At 33.9% G+C, this 27829-nt stretch overlaps 1 protein-coding gene across 1 annotated transcript in view; it reads left to right on the forward strand.

The window, feature by feature from the left end:
* The window catches only part of ASPH (aspartate beta-hydroxylase), a 115481-nt gene that overhangs the window by 47351 nt on the left and 40301 nt on the right, over positions 1-27829 (forward strand). Inside the window, exons 8-16 of the mRNA XM_062570331.1 lie at positions 327-383; positions 882-926; positions 1623-1658; positions 2814-2852; positions 5103-5147; positions 5263-5304; positions 5996-6046; positions 7628-7672; positions 17569-17610. Of these exons, the coding sequence (XP_062426315.1) occupies positions 327-383; positions 882-926; positions 1623-1658; positions 2814-2852; positions 5103-5147; positions 5263-5304; positions 5996-6046; positions 7628-7672; positions 17569-17610 (402 nt within the window). The remainder of the gene's footprint in view (positions 1-326; positions 384-881; positions 927-1622; positions 1659-2813; positions 2853-5102; positions 5148-5262; positions 5305-5995; positions 6047-7627; positions 7673-17568; positions 17611-27829) is intronic.

Below are 27829 nucleotides of genomic sequence, written 5' to 3' on the forward strand. Positions count from 1 at the left end.
TAGAGTTTTGAGGATAAAGGAAGATTGTATTTTTGATTCATATGAGGAGAGCCATTCAAAAATCTTCCTAGCAACTCATGGCTTTCATGAGCTTAGTTTTTGTACCAAAGATATATAATAAGACTGGAAGAGAGAATGGTCCAAAATTTTCCATTGGAATGATGTATGTCCAGTTGCAAAATTCTGTTTGTAAGGTTTTAATTGGTCAATTTTCAACTAGATCTATACTGAAGAGCTAATTTTAGCTTTTGAAAGAACAAATTGTGGATGGAAATTAAAATGATAGAATGCTAAAGAAGTATTGTTTATTCATTTTTAATTTACAGTTTCATATGAATATGATACAGTTTTGGGAAACACAGTAAATGAGCCAGAAGTTCCAGGTTTGTAAATTTTCATAACTTCAAATTGGAATGTTATCACTTACGCCTTTTTTTATAGTGGTTCAAAGTCATGTGTTGTATTTGCTATACAGAGCTTTTCAAAAAGCTCTGATTTTGGCAGTACTAGTCTTGCAGCTAAATTGCCATTACAATTGTGAACACAACACTCCATGAATCCAATCCACAGGAGCTTATGTGGGCTTTATTTTGTTCTGTGAATAGTTTTACAGTCTAATCAATGGGGCCAAGTCCAACTTACATTCTCGAATTTAAACCTTATTTTAAATACATATAAACTTATTATATTGTATGACTTTTGGTTGTGTTTGCAATCCAGTTGTCACTTTCAAACAAAACATTGTGGTATTAATTCAAGTGTATTCAGTTCTGTGTTACCTGTGAACTAAGTAGTATGTGACATTTTAACTTCTCATATGCTTTGTAGCTATTGCATAAAAATTTGATTAGAACATAAAATATTTAATATTTTTATTTAAGATGACACTGAGCTAATGCCAGAAGATGCTATTGAACATCACACAGGTACGATCTAAAATCTTTTTTTCTTATGAAAGGAACTTACTTTGACCTTTTTTCCCCAAACTAAGCCAAAGAAAAAAAATGGAGCCTGTAAATAGTATCAATTTCTGAGTAAATCATTCCATGTATATTTTTGTTTACATTCTCAAAAAATGCAAAGACTTACATGCATGCTACTTTTCTGTAATATGAGCCAAATATATTTTAAATTGCATAAAATGTTTCTGTAGATAAAATGTATTTAGAATTTGCCTAAAACATTGACGTTACTGTGTATAAGTGCTAGGGAATAAGTAATGTCTTTCAAAATAAACAAAAAAACCCTCAGCCCTCCCAAAAACAAAGCATTTCAAATTATCTTGGTAAATCTTGCAGTATATAGAAATGACTTACAAGTATTTCTATTATGAAATGTAGATAATTTGTAGATCATTTAATGAATTTGAATTTTATGAGAAAAGCCTGCTGAATTTGCTGAACCTTATTTTTAAGTCTGTCTTGTGATGCTGGAAAATGTTTCATTTTTTTCCCCAAAAAATCTTTTAAAAAGTTCAATTCTTAATCATAAGTTTTATAATAATGTAAAATGCAATATATTTTAATAGTTTTTATTGTCTTGAATAAACTTGACACTATTATTTGTGTATATTTGTCTTTAAAATTTAATGAATTTTAATATTGATACATACTTTTTAACAGAGGACAGAGTACATGGGGATTATAATGAAGAACATGGTATGGAAACTTATCTTTAGTGAAATGATAGTATTATTACTCTTTTTTCATGATATTATTATGAAAATCCTTAATTAGAAATTACTTTGTCTTAACATTTACTGGACTTTCCCGTTACTTTGTAAGTTTTCTGAGTCTGTTTTTTAACTATTTCTATACTATTCCAAATTTCCAAATTCTCTGATTAGACTGATCAATATGATAAGTAGTTCCATTGATTTTATAAAGAGAAAATTCTGAGATAGCTGAATGTCAAAAAATGTATTTCTTGGCTACTAAATTGCCAGACTTTGACCCTTCCCATAAAAACATACTTTTATCCATATGGATAATGAAACAGGTTTGCTCATTTTTCTGGAGAAGAGAGTTTTGTAACACCTGTTTCTAATGCCAGAAAAGAAGGCATGGAGGGCCCACCAGGAGATCTGAAATTCTTACTCAAATATAAAGCTTCTGCTCTTGACATTAGCTTCAGAACTGCAACACTTCCGTTAGAAGAAATGTTTTGAATCTCCAGATGCTAATGTCTTAGAAATCAGCAGAAGTAAAAACTTCTCTATTCTAGAGTCACTCTATATTCTGAATCTCTATCAGATCTATTTCTGCTGTTATGGCAGATCCTCTGATGTAGTATTTTCTGCCAATCCTAATGCTCCCTAGAATTCACAGCAAGCTGAGAAAGCTGGGAGGGCAGTGCCGACATGATTGACTGTCCTCACGTGACCGGAGCAGTTCAGGTTTTGTTCTGACTCTTGCTGTGTATGCCTTGGTCCTTGATTCAGGACAGAAACCGCATAATAGGATTCCAGCTGACAGTGAATTTTCACTATCTGATTTTCTGATTGATCTCTCTCCTCCCCTTGATCTGCCTTCCCACCCCCTTCTCCATTTCATTTGTGCAGGTAGATATGCCAAAATTTTAGCTTTATGTTCACATTTAGTATTTATTTGTGGAATTCCCATTAAAGGCTCCAGTAAGGTTTAGTGCATCTAGTCAGGCCCCAAAACTAGAGAAAGTATCTGAGAGCATTACATTTATCAGTAAAGAAACTAATTAGATGTCTGACATCCAAACTTATCAGATAGGCCATAGTTATTTTTAAGATATGTTGTGTAAGTCAGCCACTCGGAAACTTTACTGTTCTTTCCTTTCAGAACCAAAACATGAAGAGGAGACTGGGAGTGAAGATACAGGTATGGACAATATATCTATAGGTGACATTTAGAAAATCTTTGTTTCATGTGTAATTAGAGTGGAAATATATCTAAAATAAATGTTCCTGAAGTATAAATATTAATTTTAAAGATTAGGGTTTTTTAAAATAAAGATAGCATAAAAACAGTGAACTTCATTTTGCCATTTGTATACTCCATATGGAGTATGAAATCTGTGTTATATTTTGTCACAATATATTACCAGCTATGGAGAAGGTGCCTTACAGTTTCTGTAGTATATGGTTAGGTCTTTAACTAGCATTCTCAAGAATACATCTTTAAGGTCTCGAGGCTGCAGTATGATACAAAATGGAGATCTAAGTTTCCTGGAGGTATGGAGAAAAGAGGGTATATGGGGCTTTCTGCAAGCATTTGGAACACAGTAGTTTGCCACAGACCTTCACCCTGCTGGCTTCCCAGAAGCCTTGCTGTAACTTTGTAACTGGAGCTTATGGCCTGAAGTTCACAAAAAAAGCATTTTGCAGAAAGCGTATTCAAATTTTACAAGCTGCCAATAGTATCTCTGCTTTGATGGATGCTTTTTGCTGATGCCTCTGTCTGTCTAACAGAACTACTACAAAATACAAGATTTAATTTACATCCTTCCCTCTGGGCCCTATATACTTTGCTGTCTTGAAATAGCAGCTCTTTGGGGAGTCATCTCAGACACAACTGAAAAAAAAGAGAATTGTTTATCTATACTAGAGTTGACTTTAAACTAAACAACTGTGTTTTTTTAACTTTAATTTGGAATGTCTGTACTGCCTTATTTGTGTTTGAGGAAAGTCAGATGAATTAAAAGGTGGCAAATAAAATAAAAAATATATATTTTTTTTTTCATGGAATGCATCATTTAAATTGAAAGGCTTGCTGATTGTCCTTCAGGAAGGAAAGCAGGATTCTCCAGGAAGTTGTACCTTTATCTAAATAGGAAGATTATACAGAGTTAAAATTGTTCATGGTAAACATTTTAGAAGAGAAACTATTTTGAGTTTAACTCTGAAATACAAGACTTATCTGTATGGGAGGATGCATGTGCAACTCAAGATGCTTGCTGATTGTTCCACAGCAGTTTTGTATCCTGTCTGAACCCTCCTAACACCCTTTCTAACCCTAACCCCCTTTCTCTAAAAAAATATATATATTAAAAAAAAAAAAAAAAACGTATTTAGGAATGGGGAGGGCAGGAGAAATGTTGGAAAGGAGGCAAGGAGAGAAAAAGTGCAAAACAAATTATCCATTTGAATTACTGATTAATGATATAATTCACTGTGGGGTTTTTTTTTAAGATTATATATAGATTTTTATAATACTACCCCTTAAAAGTAATTTGAAAATTATTTGTTCACATCCTTAGACTATGTGGAGTCAGAGACTGGGTAACAGAATCAGGAGATAAGTTACTTTTTGAGCACTAATTTTTTTTCTTTTTAACTATTTATTTTTTCATATTACATTACATCACAAAGAAAAGCTTTTAATGATGTTTCATAATGATCAACAGTCCTCCTGTAATCCTGTCATTACTTTTTGTCTTTCTTTGCAAATCATCTTTTTTGGTTGAGTTCTGTTCCAATTTCTTTCTGGGATAGCAGAGTAGATGGTCCTGGAAAAAAGGTAACAGGAGTATTAGGAAACATGTCAATAAACCCAATCAGCATAAGGAAACTTTTTAAAGGCAAATACATTTTCAAAACTAACTTTTCAATTACTAAAAAAAATCTTTAAGTTTGCACTGTTGTTGTCTTGCTTGACATCTCCTTGAGGTAAAAGTCTTTTAAGTTAAGAACTTAGGGGTTTTTTGTTTGTTTTTTAATACATCTAGCAGAGGCAGTTGATACTGCAAAAGATGAAAGTGAGAGTAGTGAGCATTCCAAAAGAATTAAGGATGTTTCTTTGTGGTTTTTTTTTTTTTTTAATTTTTTTAAATTAAAGTTGGTTTTAAAAGTTGCTGAGAATTGATGCAAAAAAGGGCAGTTGTTTAAAAGGTAAAATTTGAAATATTTACCTACTGAATATAGAAATTCTATAGTGAAAAGAGGAAGAAAATTTAAGAATTTTTTCCCAGTATCATCAAAGTTCAGGTTTATTTATAGCAATTCACTGCTCGCAGTTAACTATGCACAATTAAACATGTATGTGTGTCAGCTTTGTTCTTTTGTGTTATATGTAAGTTTTATGTGTATAGAACTCAATTTCACCTTTGCTATGGATTGCATATTTCCTTAGCTGTCGAGGACATTCCTGAGGAGGTAAATGAAGTCACAGAGCCAGGTATGTATTTTGTAATTGAGATCTTAAAGTGTTTAAAGGAAGTATATGCATTTTAAAGTGTGATGTAGAAAGTGATAATCATACACTTTTTTCTTTTTTTTACTTTCTTTTATAGATGAAGTTACTGAAGATTTGGAAATTGATAAAAAGCTGTCAGGTATTATTATTTTTTTTAATCACTAAAGGAAATGCTTTTCTTCCTCTGATATTTGTTAATATACTTCTGTATATGTCAAAAATGCATAGAAATGCGCTATATGAAGTACTTACAGCTTTGCTTCAAAGGATGGAGTGTGTTCATTTCCCAAATTATTGTCAAGAGGGCAGTTGTCAATTTTTATATTTGTTGCACTGATGCCAGGGAATTTCAGATGAGTACTGGGTCAAATGTAACCCAAAGTTGTGCTCTAAGGAAATCAAAGTAGTAATAAAGATTTTTTTCAAACGTGACTTCAGTTTGGTCAGATAGAGCGAAGTGATCTACACAGGGGTTTTATCTGAGCAGTGTGGTAGAATTGATGCTATTTTTGTTTAGTTTTTCCATTTGAAAAATATGTTGTAATTTAAGTAATTGGGGAAATGATCACTCATGTTTCACAGAAATAACAATTTTAACCAAAATCACTTCGGGAGTAATAGAAATTAAAGTCAGTAATTAAAAGGACTAACCTTTTGGACTAGAAATCTATTTGACACCTTTTTTCTAATGTTAAATTAACCTAGTTGAATGTTCTGCAGTTTAAATCTTCTTTGTTGTTTAATATTGATTTGATGGGGGTAGAGGAGAGACAAAACTAAATTGTGATGGTACTGTGTGTAACTTTCATCATTCATTTTCTTTGTAACAGTAGAAAGTAAACATACCGAAGATAAAGTGGCCACTGAACATGAGGAATCAGGTTTGTATAGTACCATTTGCATGAATTTACTACTTACATATGTAATAAAAATTTGGGGGTGATGAATATTATAGACTAGAATTGTGCTATGGTGAAAATACATTCATAACTTCTTTTTCTGTTTCTGCAGCTTTTTTATTTTAAGGACAAATGTAATGATGTGTTTGTTGAAAACTAACATGTTGTATTTTTAATGATTTTAATGATATTATTTTAATAATTTGCATAGCAATACTCAGCGTTGGAATTTGAATGTTCCCAGTTCAGAAAAACTTATAGCAATAAAAATAGCTAGAGTGGGTCATGTGATGATAAAATTTTCCTTTCTGTGGTCCATCTGCCACCAGCCAACCCATAACACATACTGAAGAAAAAGAAGTAAGATAAGTGGAATGTCTGTCAGTTTTGTGCAATGTGCTTACGGGCTTCCTGAGCCAGAGAATGTGCTTCCTTCTCTTCAATTTTTCATGTTGGCAACACTTAACATCTTGGCTATTATGGATTCTTTTCTGTTGTGCCTGACTCCCTCCATGCATGCACAGGAGAGCTTAGGTATTTTAGATTAGTACTGAGAGCTGCATTCTGAAACTAAATATCAGAAAACATAGCTATAATCTTCATGGATTTAGCATCTGGTGTTTGTGTTGTAGTCATCTCTCCAGAATGCATCGGGCCTCTTGTGAGAGGCTGTGAGAGAATGCTGGGCAGACTTTCTTCTTTTATAGTTAACTAGTATCAGAACAATCCTAATTTCAGGTTTACTGTGTCCTCAGAGATTGCTTTTCATTTTAATGATATCCAGTACTAACAAGAAAATACTTCATCACAAGCAAGAGAAAAATAAATGGCAAATTGATTTTTCATATTACACTGGATGTGCCACACAAGACAGTATGCAACCACCTAGTTGTTGATTACAGTGATGAGAATGAGAAGAAACCTCCCATAACTGGTAGATGTTTGCAGAGTCTGGATTATCTATCACATTTAGCTATAATATTTTGAAGTTTTTGAGAGCAATATCTTTCTTTGCTGGCAGCCTGTAGGTGTGAGAAAAATAAGACTTCTCTCTTTTTTTTATTTGTTTTTATTTGGGAAGGTGAGGATGGGAGAGGCATTTAAATCACAGTAGTTATAGGAAATCACATGTGTTCTTTCTCTGAGAGTTTTACTGGTGACTAATTTATACATACATCCTGGATTAAAAAGAACTGAATTTTGAAATCAAAATATTTCACAGCTACAGATACAAACATGATAAATGCATATTTTTTTTAAGTCTGTCCTCAGTGGCATATGAAACTGTGGGAGATGAGATTTGTTATTTAGATGGTACAATTTCAGATTTTTTAAATTTCATTTTTAAAATAATGTGAAGTCCTGCAAATTACTTTTTGGCCTACTTTAATATTAACCTTTTCATTGGAGAAATTTAGGTAGATAATTTGAATCTCACTTCGGCAAAGGTAACATTAGTGACCAGCATTGCTAAGTAGTTTTGAGCATAAAGAAAAATGGAACTTTTTGTAAACATTTTAAGAACTATTCAATTTGAAATGATTGTGCACTTTTGATTTACAGAAATGCCCGTTCAAGTTGAGGATTATTCAAATGATAATCTAGTGGGTAAGTTAAGATTAAGTGTTGGGGTCCCTGCCCTCCCCCCATCAAATCATAACTAGATGGAAAAATTGCGAAGGAATTACCTGCAGTTGGGGAGGGAAGGGATAAGGTTATTGTAATTTCAAGATGATTCCTATTTTTGAAACAATAATATTTATCTTGGACTGGATAGATGCTACTGATAGTTATCGAGTTACATGGAAGCAGTTCCAAATAAAATGGTGACTACTTTTAATTTGAAAATTCATTTTAAATGATTGCAGAGAGTTGAGTATTTTTGCTGTAAAGCGCAAAATAAACTTTGTATCTGGCCTACCTCCTTTCTAGGGTGAGTGATGGTGGGTGGTCACTTCTCTGTATGTCAGTCAATTCTCTTGGAGTTCAACCACAACACATTCTGTTCTACTAGTCTGGAACGAGAACTTTTTTCTTGTGTTGTCACGTATTTTTATTGACACAACTGATTTTAAGAAGCGGAGCACTTCCAGTTCTTCCGTTAGGTGTCTGAGACAATAGTGAAAATAGTATTTACCAAAACCATCTTTAAAGTAGCTACCTAATAAATCTATACCTCTGAAAGGAAAAATAGTTTCTAGATTTGAACTTAGCCCATATTGTTGCATCATTTCTGATTTTCAGAGTTACATTTTAGGAGTTGCTTGTGTGTTCTCTGTAACAATATAGTTGTGCTGAGTGAAACATTGAACTGTATCTCTTAACAGTAAACTCACAGAAGTTGCAATCGGGAAGCCCTGAGAGTTTAAGCAATTTTGTTCATGCTTTGTTCTGATTAGCCTGAGTCGGTGATAACGTAGCTGTTAAGCAAAGGATTTTTTGAGTGTGTTTCTGCATTAGCCAGTCCTTGTGGTATGCAGGACTCGTTAAGTGGTGTGATGCCCACGTTATTCTGTGAGGTTTTTTTCCTCTGTGAGGAAGGAAGCTTCTTGGACATAGCAATAGTAGAGAGAAGTGAAAAAAATAGAAGGCCTATGTGATTATACAGTACAGACTGGAGACATGGTTTATTTAGTGTATTAATTTACATGCTGAACCTTAGCTGAGATGATTTGAAATGCTTGTATTAACACATTTTGTCTGTGAGGTCTTTTTAACAATGTTTATCAGAACTGTCATGTGGTATTGAAATGTTTAAAGCAGTAAATAGTAATTAATTGATGGTTTATCTAAAAACATCTTGTTTCATAATGAATATGAAACTTTTTTGTCCAAAACTTACAAGTAGCATGAGAATAAGCAGTAGATACCTTTGACAGCATAGACAAAAAAAAAGTGAAGACTAAAGTGAAGGAGTTTGTTGTGTTTTAAGTTGCAACTGTAGAACAAGAAAAGATATATCTGTTTTCTCTCAGAAAAATGTTTCAACTTACTGCTTAAAGTTAAAAGAGGGAAATAGTCCCTAGTAGGGCTATTGCAAAATTTCAAAAGTAGATAATTCTGCTTGCGCAGTATCAACTATACTGATATGAGGGTCTTGAAGTGATCTTGACTTGTATATACTACTTTAAATTCAAAATCCAAGTATCAGTTCAAAATCTATGACTTTTGTTTGTAGGGATCATACTTTTTTAGCTTTTTGTGCTGTAATTTATGTCTTGTAGTTTCCCACTTTCACGAAAAAGAAATCATGTGTGTATTGCACAATGGATATTTTTTCAAATATTCCATATTTATAGCTTCTTTTAATCACAGGAGGAATTTTGAATATGATGGTCGAATTGAACTTTATTTTCCATTTTTGTCCTTTTAGAATTGTCCTTTGAGTAGTCCTTTTCTTGTATCATGGTTCAATCCTTACTCTTGAAACATTAAGGAATGTTTCAAGAACAGTCCTTACTGTTCTTGAAAAGTGTTAAGATTAAATATGACTTGCAACTTGCAGGTTGCTTTTAGCACTCAAAATATCTTGATAAATTCTATTTTAAGTTCTGATATAGTCTCTGCCAGTGTCATCGATTAATGAGCATCAAATTTTGCTTTTCTGAAAAGTCTGGTTTTGGTGATAGGGAAGATCTTTATTATTGTTGGAACTACCATAATTTAATTTTCATTTTACTTCAGGATGCATTTTACAACCTCCTGTTTAAAATATGAGAAAATTAAATTTATCTTGGGATTATTAGCAAACATAGGATGCAGGGAACATAATACTGAATTGTTATATGTTGTATGTGTTACTAATATATTAATATATATGTTAAATATTAATGATTTATATTAGTTGATATCTAGAAATTAAATTAAAACAAAAAGAGCAAATTAGTATCTAGTCTTCTAAGTAAGACTAAGTAAGACTAAGCTGATACGCACACACAAATTTCGAATCATCATAAAAATTACTTGTGCTGAAACAGTAGGTATTTCTGGTCTTTTGGAAAGGCTTTTCTTTTTTTTTTTTTTTTTTTTTTTTCTTTTTTCTTTTTTCTTCTTCTTTTTCTTTTTCTTCCCCCCGACTACTCCTTTAATTGATTTCAAAATGAGTACACACACTTCTTAAAACATGAATTTAGCTTTCAATGGAATGTTAGCTCTATCCTGATACCTCTTAGGGAAAAAAGTAGTAATAATAGCGGTGGAAGGAGTAAACATTTTCTTTTCCACTCAGGGAAAAAGTGAGGGAATCAACCAAAGCCTGTTTATTCAGTTACTGATTCATGACTAATTATCAGATACAGCATCATGTTCATGATTCTTGCTCTGTGAGGCAAAATGAAAATGACAAAATCAACAGAAAATCCGCTGCAGTATAGAAACATTCTCTAACAAAAATCTTGAACTTTTGTATAGTTACATAAGAACCACTTTGAAGGCAGAAGAATAACCAACTAATCATATAACAGTTTTTACAAATAGCTTATTATCTGCACATAAAGTATAATTGAAATTATATAGCATCCCTGAAAATTAAGAGGAGGAGGAGACATAAATAAACTACACGTTCCACTACTATTGAATATACTTTTTTGCCTTTTTATAATGTGAGAATTTAAGTTCAAAGGAACCATTTTCTCATGTAATTTTCCCTTGTAGAGTGTGAAATTCATATTTACTAGGGCGTCAAAGGGTTTTTTTTATTTGTTTTGCTTTGATGAAAGGATTCATATGGTTTGTCAGAATTTTCTGTCATGTTTATGTGACTTCATTTCAAGTTTGCAAAGCAAGTATTCCCTTTTAATTCAGCAATAATATATTAAGTTCATTCTACTAGAAACAGTTAAGAACTGTCTTCTGAATGAAGAATACCTGTATGCACATATGTACTTTCTATAATTATATGAAAAGTTTATCTATTTGTGAAATAAACTTAGATTCAAGTAGTTACAAAGATGGTCAGAAATATTACTATAGACTCCTTATTCTTAGGAACTATAATGTGATGCAACTTCATTTGAATTACAGTGGAACCTATTTGTATCATGTAGTCTGATTTTTGTCTGAAATATAGGAACTTACTTGTTTTGGTGAGAAAGAAGGAGATAGTTCTGGGGAAGAATGTAGCTGTGAGGAACTTTTTTTGCATGTCCAGGGAAAGGAGGTTTGTTACGGGATGTGAATATATTGGAGTGCGAGTCAAAAGTTTCTTGATGACTTTGGGGCATATTACAAGAAAATTTAATACTAAGCAACTGCATCTTTAAGCATTTGTATGTATTGCTTTTCAATTCCCCAAATTTACTTCTAAGGTGATAACCAATATATCTTACCACCAGTAGGTGAGTTTAGCTGCAATTGTAGTCTACATTTTTGTAAACTGTTGCACTTGAGTGGTATAATAGGCCAGCTTGAAATGTTACTCACTTAGGATTTCTGGCCTATTTTACATGCAATTTGCCGTGGTTTTAATAGTATAGTACTTGTTGGAGACATATCTGAGGGGAGACATCTTTGATCTTTTGGGGATACTTTTGCTCTCTGTAATTAGATTTGGATCCTTCTTCTGTATTTCAGACTTAAATTCCTCCCCCTTTAATGTTGCATTCTTGATATTTTTGCAATCCCACATTCGTTTTACCAGCCACTGAATGCCCTCTGTGTAGAGAAGTTTCTGCTTCCCAGCTTTGACCTTCTTCATTCCCTGATTCCCCTTTTCCATTTTCTTGTCCTTGACTTAAAAGGCAATTATCTTCATGTATTTGTGACATGACCCAGATTTCCTCTACAAATTAAATGAAATGCTATATGCTCAGAAAAATTATTGTTTAGATAAAATTTAAAGGTTCCTATTTCTCATCTTGTGCGGCAACTTTGTGGATTTTCATTGAATATGATAGCTCCTAGAAATGACAGCTTTCTCAAATTAACTAGCTAGATACAAAGTTGCATTTTTTTCACGTTTAATATTTTTTTTTAAGTAAGGTGTGTTTTGGTTGGTCCTTTAATATAGATTTCCCCTTATTTTTTCAGATACTTAAAGCTTCAAAAGAAAAGTCCCTACATCAGGAGGACCAGCCCTAACCATACGCTACAAAAGGGGAGCAGATGGTTGTAATAGACCTCACAATGTAATTACTGAGCAGTTCAGGGTTTGGGGAGTGAACACTAAGATATTGTAAATGGGTTATAGCCAACTGTCATTTTAGTACGCTTTTTTTTAAGCATTTGGCTGTTTAATTTACTTTCCTGACTGATTTTTTTTTCCAAGTTCAGTGAATTCATTAGTTTTTTTCTTCTGTGTTTGTGACAGGGTTGTGAGTTTGATCTGCATTTTATATGTGCTGTTCAAGCAATTTGTTAATATTCTATTTATAATGTAGCAGCAAGTACATTTTTTCAGATTTTAATATATATCTTTTGTTGTGGATTCATACAGTATGTACAGAGCAGTTTGGTCAAATGAGGCGCATAATACTATGAATTTTTACATGTTTTATAACTGCTGATATAGCATACAGCCTATATGCATTTTACTAGAAACACTAATCAGACACACACTGAGCTGTGAAGTTTTGACTTGTATCTCTTTGCACTGATGTTATGTCGACAGTTACACTACATCAATTTCAGGTCATTTAAAAGTAATCTAACTATTTACAAATTGTGTATGTTTAATTCGTAGCAGTAAAATGGCAGATTACTAAATTACTTTTTTCAGAAACCTTTTGTGTGTGAATTACAGCTTTTTATTTATGCACATTTGATTTTAAAGCAAAAAGAAGTCTTGAAACTACGTAATAGTCTGACAGGAAGTCAGTGTAGACTGAAACATAGCTGACTAGCTAGAATCAAGTTCAATTTTGTAAAATTTTTCTATTTGGTCCACAAATATAATAGTACAACAGCTGGATTCAGGAAACTGGATTCAGCGAACTATTGACAAAATCAAATTTGCATAAATACTGGACTTGTAAATAATAAAAAGAAAAGTCAGCTTTGGAACTTTAACCTTAGGAAAATAGGATATCAAAATTTAAGAACTATAATTGTTAATGCTCTTATAAATGGTACATTTCTCAAATTTAGAATTTGAATTAGAATTCAGGTGTTTACCTATTGCATGCTGTTCCACAATTATGAAGACCTATTTCATTCTTCGGCATTTTGCGTGTGTTCCTTTTTGGCTCAGGAATAATCGCTGTGATTTTAAGAAATTACCAAGTCTGATATGGGAGATAAGAAGAAAATAAGTAAGCTAAATTTTGAAAAGAAGAATCAATGTTGTAACTCTAACATTGGTTGCCTTTCAGTTGACAAGGAGATTTAAAAAATAAAAATTCTGTAACTTTTTTGAAGTTAAGTTTTTAGATGCTCACTTCTGTAGTGAAAGGGACATTATATATGCTTGTTTTTTGGGCAAGGATTTCAGTAAGGCTCCACATAAATGAGTGTTACAGGTGAATAATAAACACAGAAAATGTCCCAGAGTTATTTCTTTGAACCTTTCAGGAAAGTAATAATACTCTTAGACTGTGATGTGGTTTGGGATAGGATGTTTTTGCTAGAATAAAATTACCTGTGATTGTGAATTGCAGAGCAATAATTTCTACAAAGCCATATTTTCTGAGAAAGCTTGGGAATAATTTTAGATTGATGAATGGAGGACTTTTATATAATAATGGCAGCCTATTTGTAGGATTATGGGACTGTGAGAGTTTATTATGCTGTGATCAAATTTTAAACACTTTGTTATCTTGTATGTGATTTTTATGTGCTTCATGTTTACAAGAATATGCCAACTTGGGCAAGGTCAAGAGGACTATAAAAAAATGTATATTTCATCTGTTTTAATGTTTGGCTGCAATAAAACACAGAAGAATATCTTTGTCTTTCTAGTGTCATTTTTTGCCTAAGTACAGTATATCATAACTATAGAGATAAACGTTTACCTCAGCTGCTAATTAACGTTACTATTTTTCACACTAAGCATTAGAATTTTAAAAAATATATTTGCAATATACAAGGAAGCTAGAAAGCAGAAGTGATTCTTTCTGTTTGGAAGGATGTATGTGAAAGTATGTGAAAGAGATAGGCACTACTCTAAGGTCATAACTGCCTTCTATAGTTGTTTCTCCTTTTGAAATATTAGCTATTCTGCAACTAGTTTGGCCTGACTTTTGCCCCAAATTTCTATTTTTAGTTCTATTTTAGTATTTAGAAATTTTCTATATTCTGGTTTCTATTTTTAACTTAGAATGAATGAGATTTCACTCACTAACAAAGGCAAATGTGAAGGGGAAATATGATCTCTAGTTTTCTTAGAGAAACAGTCTACTTTATGGTCCATTGTCTAGATTAGTAGGTGTTGTGTCTGTGCAGTTACGTGTTTCAAAACAAAAAATACCCTTGACCATTTCAGTTTTCAAACAGCTCTGTATTCTAATGTGGAACTAGCTGAATAAAAATTGTAATTAAAAAAAAAAAAAATCCAAATAATCCAAACAACAAATAAATCCTTCTTTGTAGTTTCGCATTGCTACTTTGCTTCTTGCTATGTCTCAGTAAATCTGTGAGATTTTGAATTCAGTTGCTTTTCTAGAAATGTTAGGAAAAATACCAACAAGGGAAATCAAAATTTAAATTAAAGTAGGTTACACAGTATTATTTTAACATTGAAAATTTGCTACAATTTTAAGAGACTTTTTCACATTTTTAGCAATTGGAAGTGTCATGGCATGGCATAATTATTTCTAAGAAGTAAAGGAAAAAGGATAATTGGACACTGGAACATTGGAAAATTTCATGTATTTAATAAATGAGATTTCATGAAATCTTTATGTATGAAAAGTTATATATATGTAAATAATATGAATTGTATTGCACATTTATTGATTGGATTACATGTAAAATCTACTAGGTATGAAATACCTTTTATATGTGAATTGAGTCATTAATTCTCATGCAGAATATTTCACTGACAAAAATTTAAACTGATTTTAACATGAAAAGTAGTTTTAATATTTATGGTAGAAGTTTATTCTTTTTGGCAGGACCTGGTTCATACATTGCACAATGATAGCAAAGCAAAACTAGAGAGACTCGTTAAAACAGTTTTATCTATAATTTTGATACTAGGTTAAGTTTCTGAAGAAAACAGAAAAATTGAGGAAAGAATGGGGATGGAAAGAAGGACTAAAAAATGTTTAGTTTGGGCTATGGTTGCTTTAAGTTGGTGACAGAACAGTCTCAAGAAGGTTTACCATCTTATATCTCTGCCTTTGAGACAGATCACAGTTTTAGATCTTTCTTAGAAATAGCATAATTAAAATCATTTACACTATCAAGGTTAGCTAGAGCTCAGTTTGAGAAAACAAAGCAATATATACTGAATATGATACTGGAGAGAAGGCTTAATTATGAATGGTTAGAACCAAAAGAAAAAAGCTCTTCAGAGCTAACTAAGGATCAGGTTTTGCTAACTTTCAAAAGCAGCTGTCAAGAAGGCAAATTTGTAGTAAGTAAAGATCATTGGAGAGGCTTTAGTGAAATCAGTGACAGCTAATTTGTCAAAATACAGATTGGAAAAAAGTCTAGGAGAATTTGAAGAAATGGAGGCTAGAGCATAAGCAGGTACTGAAAGCTGTATGTAAAATGCTGTATGAGTTGCAGTAATACAGAAATGGGAATCTGGACAGGAAATCGGAGACAGGAACAGATATTGGAGTGAAGTGATGAAACCAGAACTTGTTCTTCCTGTATAAATATTGTGAATGTCAAAAAAAAAGGGCAGAAGAGGATCACTAAGTGACCTAGAGGGAACTAGAGACAAGGTGTCAGGTGAGAATGTCAACTTTGGTGATAAATGAAAAGGAGAAATAGGTGTTTAAGTAGTGTTCTGTATCATGATTTATTATGCTGAAATTGTATGCTTTGAGTTGGGATGAGAGGATGAATTTATACTATTGTAAAATAACAGAAATAGTCTATAAACCTTTCTATGTCTCATCTGGAGTTGTGTGTTTGCTCTTTTGAAAATGCAGTGTTTCTGTGGATACACTTACAGATGAGCTTAACCATTTATTTAATATGTTGTAGGTGCAAAAAAAAAAAAAAAAAAAAAAACAGTACTGCAGCAAGTACTGAACAGCATTTGTACTAATAGGCTATTATAGTAACTTAGTCTGTAGATCTTTTTCATTTCTGACTTACAATTTAATTGACAATGTCAGGATTTTATGATGTAATTGAAGAGATGAATGACTTTCACTGTCACTGTATTTATTTGATTTTTACCTTGCCATAATCTAGTTAATATTCACTGTGCCCTGAGTTGAATGTAAAAACTGGATGTGTATTATCTGCATGTTCAGGAGTGGCAGCTGTCAGATTGTAATAAGGGGCAAAATTAGAATATGAAATTGATTTTATGTGTGTGCATAACCCTATTTCCCAATGGAAAAGAAATATTTTTCAGCATTTTTTGTGATGTATTTAACTCCCAAGATAATAATTCTGAACAATTTTTTTTAAGTGAAGGCTGAGTATCTTAATGTCTCTGATTTGCTTAAAAAAGAAGATTTTCTTTTTTCATTCTCCTATATAAAAAAATCTCTAACTTAATAGAAGCACAGCCCTTGAGAGGGTTATCTTGTATCTTTTGGAAGAGTTAGTAGAGAAATACTACTTTTTAAGTCAATTGATCCTTGTTTTAATATTCTCTAAGAAATTTATTGGAAAAAATATTGGAAATCTGGGGGGAAGAAATTGGGAACAGAATTACAGTCTTAGAAGGATGAGGCAACATGCTTGAAATATTATAGAGTGAGGCAGCATCAAGAAGTGCTGAGAGGAGGAAAAACAGGAGAGAGCAAGCCTATCTCTGTAGGTACTGTCTTCACAATATACACATATGTGATTTTGCTGTAGTGCGTAGTATATCTTTTGCCACAGTATTGCTTAGTTAACTCAGATACTGACAAAATATGCAGGTTAAATTATTTTAAAAGTTACAGTAAGACAAATACTTTGAAACGTTCAAGTCATTTTTGAAAATGAGATTTAGATTCCCAATATATTTTAATGTCTTTTACTTTTTAATCTATATATATATATATATATATATATGTTAGTACTCCTAGTAGTTTTTAGTTGGTGAACACAACCAAATAGCTTTCATTGTAAGTGGGTATCACTTAAACCTACCAAATAGCTAAAGGAGAAAGATTATGAAATATTCTATGACAGAAGCAACCATGTAACATGTGAAGCATCTAAAGAAAGAGACTTTTTATGTAACCACATTCAGACAGTAAATTATGGTTACTTTGAAGAATAAAATCATGTTTACCCAGTTATACCCAATCACATGCTGGAGTGTAAACTGTAATTTTATTTATAATGTAACTTTATTTCTGAAAATATTTTACAATTCTACTTTTATTTTAACTCTTAATCATAACCTAGTAACATAAATTTATTTCATTGAAATTGTATTTTTAATATTCTAGGAAAAGGTGGAAAAGAAACTGAGCAAGAAATAAAAGAAAAAGGTAAGTTTATTGTATTTTTAAAAAGTAACATTGTATTTTGTAGAAATTCAAAAGTATTCTGTCTGGGAGAAGTGATTAAATTAGATTAAACAGTATTGATACTCAGTTCCTGGATATTTTGAAAGCAGTGCAAGGGAATATCTTTTTGCTCAATATTTATTTGGCAACTGGCATAACAGAGGCATAGTTCTTAAAGTCCTTATTTTAAAGAATGAGCCCTGATGTTGCATCGGTAGTAGAAGTCAGATTTTTATGTTTTTATGGGTAGATTTGTCAGTATTGCATTCCTAGTTTAATGTTACAGAGGTTGATGCATCACCACACAGTTCAGAGGCCTTTGGATGAGAGGCAACCTGAGGTGCCAGGGCCCAAAAGCCCAGTTTGATACTGTATGGTGTGCTCAGCTTGCAGGCACAATAGCTGGGTTTGTGCAGCACACTGCCTACCTTAAAAAAACTTGTCTGGGGGAAGTAGAAGCCACCTATGGATGACAGTGCTTAATAGCTTAGGTGTATTATCACATGACCTTAATTATTTTGATTTCAAATCTTGAATTGGTTCATAGCTCTAAGCAGATGCAACTATGGTGGAGATATATCCATCCTTACACATCCTTATCCATCCTCAGAACATGTTATCTGAGGAAAACTGGTAGGTACTTTAGAAGGACACTAGATGGCACTAAAATCAGTCTGCTTCAACTCAGTATTTGCCCTTTAAGAGTTTCTATCTAGTTCAGATTAGGATAAAATACTCAGAGACAGATCTGGTGGAAAAGTGAGTGGTGCTAAGAGCGTTACAAGTCTCTTTTTATGCTCACATTGGTGTTGGCCATCTGCATCCCCTATCACTGCATGAAGTTTGCACAATCCCTGTCACCCAGATCAGGTTTGTATCTATCCCTAGCTGTATTACACCTGATGTTACACAAAAGCTTTGGACCTGTGTCTGCATCCTCCTTGCTCAAGCATGACCTACAGAATAGTACCTATCAAATCTACTATCATCCACTACTTCTAGATGGAGCAAAAGACATTTAGCAATTCGCTGGCTGCTGCTCCTTTGACTTCTTCAGGAACACCCTTTTCATTCTTTTGTGCAGCTGTTATTTTTATTTTTTACATCTGAGTACTTGGCAATGATATATTTTATGATTTTTTGATGCACCTTGTTGGTTATGGGTTTGTATATTTGTATTTTAAATGTAAGTTTATAGGACTTTCAAACCCTTTAAGTTAAATGTTAATATTTAAGTATTATATATGGCTAATGTAATCATTGCTTTTAAACATTTGGACATGTAAAGCCTAAAAGGCCTCCTATAACAGAATTACTGCTTTAAGAATGGATCTTATAACATTAACGGTTTTCACTGCTGCAGTCTTCACTGTACTTTGTTAGCCTGTCTTAAAAATTCTATAATTTTCAATAATTTTAATTTTTTTTAATAATCATCAAATTTATTAGAAGTCTCACTGAAACTTTGACTGAATTTTGCACCACTCATATTCAGAAAGAAATGAACATCGAATGCTAACTTCCACAATAGAAATTTATAGAATATAAATCTATTTCAGAATATGAAACTGGGCTTTCAAGGGACTTAATGACCTTGAAATTTTATTGTAAGAGGATTTATGTTCAGTAAAGTGCTATATTAATTTTCATGTTGATTGATGCAGAAGATGTGGAAAAAAATAAGCTTTCCTGACAAACCCTTGCAACTGGTGTTTGACACGGTCAAATGGTATTGAGTAGCTAAAAAGGTTTTATCATTCACTGCTTTTTTCAGTCTCTACTGTCTTCCCAACAGTGTTTCAGATTAATCATCATTTTTGATTAAAATTTATATTTAGAGGCTGTGCATAATGCATACTTCAGTTTATTTACCCTCAGTCCAGGTGTCTCTTTTTGAAACACAGAAGCAGGTGTAAAAAAATGAGGTGTATAAACAGATTGCTCACTTGTTTCTTATTGGCATTTATTTTGGGGTTTTCACTAATATATTAGTGGAAGACAATAGCCACTCTAGCAAATTGTTTCCACTCTTATCAGCTGTCACTTGTTCCGTCTTTATAGCTCCTTAAGTTTGCCTGTTCACTTAAAGTGCTTGATATGTTAAACCCTTTGAATACTGTTAGCATGCATAACTCTCACTACGGATTTGTTAAATTCCTGGGGCTTTTTAGACTTCTTTCTATTTAGAACAAAAACAAAGCAGATATGTGAGGTATATGAATCAGTATCAGATGAAGCCACATTTGCTTCCATTTAAAAATAGTTGTAAAAGTTGTTAAGCCTTGGAAATTGTAGGGTTCTTTACAGAGTCACGACAAATTGAAACAGGTAGCAATCTTTAATGATCTTTCTCATGTGATGCCCTTCAGGATAGACAATGACCAGAGACCATTTTGCAATTAGTTTAAGACTCTCCTTTCTATTAACTATCCACCCAAGTGTATTTCTGAGTAACCTCACACACCTAAAAAGCTAGTGAGTTGCAGCAGTGTATGTGTGATATAGAGAAAGTTAATTTAGACAGTTTCTGGTGAAAAAATGCATATTGTGAGGAACTTAGTATTTTGTGAGTAAGTATCTGACTCTATCTAGGAAGAAAATTCTATTATTCAGAACAAGGAATTCTTTATTGCTATCTTAGAAAATGAAAATACAATTTTCTTCTAGGTATCTTCCAACAGAATATCAGTAGTGTTTTATAATCTACTTTGCCCTCTAATTTCTGTCTTAGCTTCATGGATATTACTCTGGAGAAAAAAATGAAATAGTGCATAGGTACTAATAAGTCACATTTTCTCTGTTCTACATAACTGAGAAGGATTGACTGAATTATTCACAAGAATGCGATCATACTTCATCGAGTAGTCGAAGGAGCTGGATGTTTCAGATATATCAATTTTTTAAGTTATTTCAGTAGTAGTACAATTCAGGGCATTTATACAACATAGTTGTTTTTTGATCATACAGGCTAGTGAAAACTAAATTTAAGTAGGGAGCTTCAGTTTTCTACTTTGGCTTATATTGCCATGTATTGAATTTTCATTGATGCTGCTGAAGAAAGGATATAAAAAGTGGAAAAATAATTTTCTGCAGCTAAAGTGTTTCTTCCACATGCTGAACATTAACATAGGTAATGACAAAAGTAATTTTTACTTTTCAAATCTCAAAACATTAAAGTGAAAATGAATACCATCTGTTTGAAGCACTTAACTGAGCTGTATCAGGGACAGAGGTATACATAAGCCAAGCATAAGACAATTTCATTCCACAAGTGACCTTACAAGTGTCATTCTGCTATCAGAGTTGACATGCAGTGCTCTTAACTCTACATGTCTGCATTTGAACAAGGTATGTAGAATTCCATTGCTACTGGTAAAGATCTAATCAATATAATCTGTGGAGTTTAAAGTGCTATTCTTCTTGCTAAATGTAGATGTTTGCTGTATGATGAGATGAATCATACCCTAAATTCCATTAAGAATCTTGACTAGCTGCACTGGCTGTAGAATAAGCTTACACACTTGGTTCGCTTTCAGTATGATCACCTCAGTAGGTGAGCTGAGCTCCAGCTGTACAAACTCTACTTTTAAAAGTGTATACACTCTATTGATTTACTTACTTAGATATTTAATTAAAGCCTGCATCAAATATGAGCCATGGACACAGTGATCAATGTTGTACTTCATAGAAGAAGTGCATTTCTCAAAGTCCAAACTGTTGCATAACACTATGCTGAACTAAATATGTGCAACACTAGAATATTATTAGTATGCACTTTAGTACAGAAAAATAAATAAGGAAATTCATTTCTGATTTTATCTAAGGGTTGCCTAATTCTAGCCTTTGAATGAAGCCAAAACTCATTACAGAGAAAAAGAGAGATGAATGATGGAAATACGTGCCAAAAATAAAATTATCGTTCTGTAATTGTTTCTTATGAACAACATCTAATCAACAAAAAGTAATTTCAGAAGGAAAACCCCGTAGAACAGTTTTTACTGCAATGGAAATTGTTTCTGGAGTAACTGCTGCTAAAGATTTATTATAGTCATTAAATTCAATAGCTTTATTAGTCCCTAAAATGCCTCAGTTTTTATTGTCTGATTGCTTCCCCAGATAAGTTGATTACAGAGGTTTTGCCCGTTCTACTACTACCATTTAGAAAGATCTTTTAATTATTGTAGAGTTGTTGCTTTAAACTGTCTAGTTGCAATTACTTGTTTCTCATATCTTCTAACTTTTCATTTATGGAAGCCTATAAAAACAAGTGAATCATGTAGGCTGGCTATAACTCACCAAGTGAGTTTCCCAAACAAAAGAAAAATTACAGTTTTTTTGTTTATTTGTTTGTTTTTTATCATTGTCAAATTCACATTCTTCAGGTGCCCACTGAAGTGTCTGCTTCAGGTGACCATCTTTTACCTGGATAAATGAAGTATCCATCCACAAGTTCCCAAGAACTCTATTACCAAATATGTTTCACAGCAGGGATGGGAGGGTGTTTAGAAAAGAAAGCCTGTGGTATCACTAGAAATTACTTTCTTAGACTTTGGCAGTTTAAGACTGGCACAAGTAGCCCTCATTGAGAATGATTATGAGTGCATCGTGGGGAGATTTTTGATGTCAGGATATAACTCTGTCATTAGTGGCACCTCAAACAATGATTTTTTTTAAGTGTAAATTATACAGTCAAACAATATAAAATCCAATATGTTTAAGGAGTTATGAAGCAGATGAGGTAACTGTTTGCTTGGTGTTGCCTTACATAAATGGATGTGACATGACTGGCTGGGTAGATGACGAAAGAGAAGCTGACATTGTGTACCTTGACTTCAGCAAGGCTTTCGACACTGTCTCCCATAACATCCTCCTAGGCAAGCTCAGGAAGTGTGGGTTAGATGAGTGGACAGTGAGGTGGATTGAGAGCTGGCTGAAAGGGAAAGCTCAGAGGGTTGTCGTTGGTGGCGCAGAGTATAGTAGGAGGCCTGTGGCTAGTGGAGTTCCCCAGGGCTCAGTACTGGGTCCCATCCTGTTCAACTTTTTCATCAACGACCTGGATGAGGGGACGGAGTGCCTCCTCAGCAAGTTTGCTGATGATACCAAGCTGGGAGGAGTAGCTGACACACCTGAGGGCTGTGCTGCCATTCAGAGAGACCTGGACAGGCTGGAGAGCTGGGTGGAGAAGGAACCTCATGAGGTTCAACAAAGGCAAGTGCAGGGTCCTGCACCTAGGGAGAAATAACCCCATGTACAAGCTGGGGGCTGAGCTGCTGGAAAGCAGCTCTGCAGAGACAGACCTGGGAGTGCTGGTGGATGACAAATTGACTATAAGCCAGTAAGGTGCTCTTGCAGCCAAGAAGGCCAGTGGTATCCTTGGGTGCATTAGGAAGTGTTGCCAGCAGGTCAAGGGAGGCGATCCTCCCCCTCTACTCAGCTGTGGTGATTCCACATCTCAAGTACTGCATCCGGTTCTGGGCTCCGCAGTACAAGAGAGACAAGGAACTACTGGAGAGAGTCCAGCATAGGGTTACAAAGATGATCAGAGGGCTGGAGCATCTGTCCTACGAGGAACGGCTGTGAGAGCTGGGCCTCTTTAGCCTGGAGAAGAGAAGGCTGAGGGGGGACCTTATCAATGTGTATAAGTACCTGAAGGGAGGGTATCAAGGGGGTGGGGACAAACTCTTCTCAGTAGTGCCATGCAACAGGACGAGAGGCAACGGGCACAAACTGAACCCCAGGAAGTTCTGCCTGAACGTGAGGGGGAATTTCTTGACTGTGAGAATGACAGAGCACTGGAACATTTTGCCCAGAGAGGTTGTGGAGTCTCCTTCTCTGGAGATACTCAAAACTTGCCTGGATGCAACCCTGTCTACCGTGCTCTAGGTGACACTGCATGAGCAAGGGTGTTGGTCTAGATGATCTCCAGAGATCCCTTCCAACTTTACCTATTCTGTTCTTCTATGTGGAATACTACCTACCATGATATGAAACTAATCCCTTTATTTCAGATTAGATTTAGAAAGAAGGGGAATAAGGAGAGATTATTATACAGTTAAATGCCAAGGTTATAATTTTCCTTTAAAAGACTTACCTAGTTGCACTAAGTGCAGCATAGGTGCATGTGAAGACCGTGTGTTACCTTGAATCCCAAAACCTTCTGAATATTTAGAATTTTAGTTAAATAGCTTCAGAAGGCTTAATGATTCAAGGTATCGCATAGTCTTCACAGAGCTGCCTTCTTTTTCCATGCCAGTAGGGTCAGATACAAGAAGAAAGCAATAGGAAATATCCTGTGACATTACAATGGCAAAGAGGACAAAAAGAGGAAAAAAAAAAAAAAAAAAAAAAAAAGAAAAAGAAAATGAAAGAAACGGCAAAAAAACCCACCCTCCTACAATGACAACAACTGAAACTTATGAGATGCTTTGTTAGATAGGATGTAAAAGTCTTTCTCTCCTCCACATCCTCAGGGAGACTGTGACATTATTATCTCAGCATTTCTGAGGATTCTGATTAGGACAGATGTTTTAGGAAAAATATTCACACTAACAGCATAACATAGATACTCATAAAGGGGGCTGCTGTTCCTCTCCATTAACTGGGAACCCCAGAGTCTCCAAATGTTAAGGCAGGAGAGTTTAGCCCAAGTGAAAAACACCCTTCCTACCAGTGCTCTAAATTACACCAGCCAGAATGTCCTCACTCATCGGTGTGCATGGAAGGTCCTAGGTGCCAGGCTTCAGTGCAGCAGGCGACCTTGCTCACCCACTCTACTGAACAGGGCTCTGAGCATAAACAGAGCAGAGGGCATGGAAAAGGGCAAAAATGGAGGAAGAGGAGGAAAAGGCAGCAAGAATGTGCGGAATACTGTCCAATTTGGTCCCAGTTGAGATTTCTCAAGGATAGTATGTGATACTTTGTCCAGCTCTGGCTAATAAGGCATTAATTCTTTGAGAGGCCAGACTGATCTCTGCCGGGTCTTTGCCAGGTTTTCTTTAACCTCAGATGTATTCTCTGTCAGGAAAATGAGTTTTTTCTTAGCTTGCCTGTTTTGTGATTCAGATAAAAATACGTGAATATACGTCAAAATGGCAACCTGACTTTTTCATTGGAAGATAGAAAGATTAATCTGTTTAAAAATTATTACTAGTTTTTTTTCTTATACAATCTTTGTAACAGTTTGTTCTGTATTACCTTTTTTTTCCCCATATGAATTTCATTGTTATTTCATGTAATTATATTGACTTGGATGCATTTACTACACTAACGTAATTGAATTACTTGGTGTTTTACACCAATTTCAAACCTTTTGTTCTGCTCAGTTAAACTGGACAATGCAGACATTTGATCATTTGAGGATATTTGTCTAGAAAAAATAGAAAAGCTTCGTTCTTTGATTATTTCTTAAGGCAACTTTTTGGATTAAAAATTATAAAGTTTGAAGAAATTATACTTCCATTTTAATTATGTGAAAAAAAATGATATCAGAGTTGCAAAATAATCTGCCTGATAGATTATATATTTGAACAATTACGTAAGAGAAAAAGCTGAACTACTTAGATGAATGTTTACTTTTAACATAGAAAATTAATAATAGCGCCTGTAATTGAGATCACTTCCTATTCTAAGGCACAGTTTTTAATCACTTACAGCTTTCTTGACTTAAAACATTGAGGTGAAGTTTTCCATTAGGACAACTGATTTTGGAAATGCCTTTCTAAAAAATGCATGTAGCAAAGTTTGGAAGAGACAGCAGCCTCACAAGCTGTATGTTTCACTAATTCGTTTGTTTTTCATAGTGTTTTAATGAAAAAAGAAAAAAAAAATGCAGAGTCAGTGTATGTTTTTCCCTCCATAGGAGAATTTAGCCTTAACAGATAGAAGAAATATTAGACAACATGTGCATGTGTGAATTGATATTCATCAATTGATTGCCAGTGATTATAGCAAGGCTTCAACGCCTACGTAGAGACAATTAAATTTAGGTGCCTTCATCTGAAGCTGTCACTGCACTTGTGAAATTCTCAAGTTACGAGTGTATGAACTTTTAGCTAGAGAGCAAAGAGTTAAGCCATCAAGCACTGCTGCTGAACTAAGTAGTTGTATTGCTTCTAACTCATGTAGCGACAGTTTGCAGGTACATAACTCAGTGCTGCATTACATGTACAAAGTTGTGAAATGTTTCTTGCAAAGGGCTACTGCTGTTCTATTTGCACCATTTTTTTGTGAGGCGCATGCAATATTATGTGTGACAGCAGAGACACTTTGTCATTTGCATTCATCTTTCCTAAGGTCACTGTTATGGCTGCTTGTAGCCATAATCATTTTCCAAAGTACACAGCAGGGTCAGAGAGTAGCAATAGGGTAGATGATCAGTAACAGGATTTGGAGGCCAGAGAGTTTAGGAGAAAATACTCATGGAGAAGGACGTGAGTAACAAGTGTGTGGAAGAAGAGAGGTAGCTAAGAACAAGTCAGGGAGGTAAATGAAAGTTGGACCAAGGAACAGATTGTGAGCAAATGTAGGAATGAAATGGAAGAGCTAGAGTAGGGCATCAAAGTTGCGAACCACCTAGGAGAAGATGATCTCCTGAGAAGGAAACAAAGGAAATGAGCAAAAGTTTAAGAGATCATTAGAAGCTGCAGAACATAAAAGCATGTATGTTTAATAATTTCCAGGGAAGTCGAGGGGAATCTGCTATTGACCCATTGTGTTTTTGAACTTGGATATTCTTTCATTGGCACAGAGCTATGAAGAATCTCAGTCACACTGATGATTGGTGCAGGGAGCTTCCTAGAGGAATCTTTTACTAAGAAATGAGAGAATTGAACTTGCCTGTTCAAAAAGCTTTAGCATCAAAATGCATTGAGATGTATCTATGTATTACAGGAATTATAGAAAACAGGACTAGATGGGACCCTGAAATTTTGTTTAGTCTATTTTTTGGCCAATAAACTTATCAATTATGTGTGTCATACCTGCCAAATCTTTTACAACAGATTCTCAAAATTTTCTGATTATAAGAATTCCACAACTACCCTCAGCCATATGTTCTAGAGTGCCCATACATAGTGTTCTCATGTTCAAGCCAGATTTTCCCTTGTACCATTTTTTCATTTCTTGACCTAACTATGGTGATATAAAGAATTTACTCTTTCCATCTCTATAGCTACTTTTTACATGATTGTATATACCTCTTTTCCAGTGAGGCAAACCCTTTACTATTACCTTTTTCCCATTCATTCTTGCTTGTACAGATGTAAAAAGTTAGCTCCCCAGACAATTCAAGACAAAAATATTTTTAAAAAATTCTTCAGAAGTGAGAAATTCCATCAACCTTTAATCAATTGGTTACTTATTTCTCGCATAATGCTTTTTTGATCTTGAGTGTCTAGCAGTGCATTCATTATTTTTCAAGTGGTGTTTTTCTCTGCTTTATAAAAAAGGGCTATCATTATCTTTGGTGATGATAAGGTTCCTTTTGTTATAAAAAGCATAAAATATGCTAGGTAGTTTAGTTTTCATATACCAAAATAGATATATAAAGTATCTATCTCATTGCCATTTGATCACATTGCAAACTATTTAGTTTATGGCACATTGCCATTTCCAAAATATTTACCTTCTCATTGTTTTTTTTTTTTTTTTTCCATATCATAAGACAGAAGGGAAATACGGGATTGCTTGTCATCACTGGCCAAAGTTTATTCTTCAACAAAAAGAGCTAGCATATGATTTCCTATGAGACTTCTTCCTAGTTTGTTGATTTAACAGTGGAAACTCTTTTCTCTGAGGAAGTATTTTATGTCATCTATTCAGTCTTCAGCAATCCTGTGATTGAGGGTAACAAGCCTGTTCTTGCATCTGAGAGACCCTTACTGAAAATTCTCAATATTATTCTTGCAAGACAATAGTACGATGTATAAAAGAATTATTACCATTTTAATGCTCAACCAGATAACTATAAATCTCCCAAACAGTTGTGTGACTATGCATTTCTTCAGATACGTGTTGAAATCCATAAGTCACTGGAGAAAAATTACTTGTTTTTTTTCCTCTGAAACCAGATCGATTAACTTCTTTGTAACATCTGATTTAATATATTAGGTCACATCTGCTAAAGGATTATTACACAAGAAGGAGGCAATGTATAATTTAATAAAATACCCCTGCAGGGATAACAGGCTATCTATTTAATATA

Source organism: Rhea pennata, chromosome 2 (assembly GCF_028389875.1).
Source record: "Rhea pennata isolate bPtePen1 chromosome 2, bPtePen1.pri, whole genome shotgun sequence".
NCBI lineage: Eukaryota > Metazoa > Chordata > Aves > Rheiformes > Rheidae > Rhea > Rhea pennata.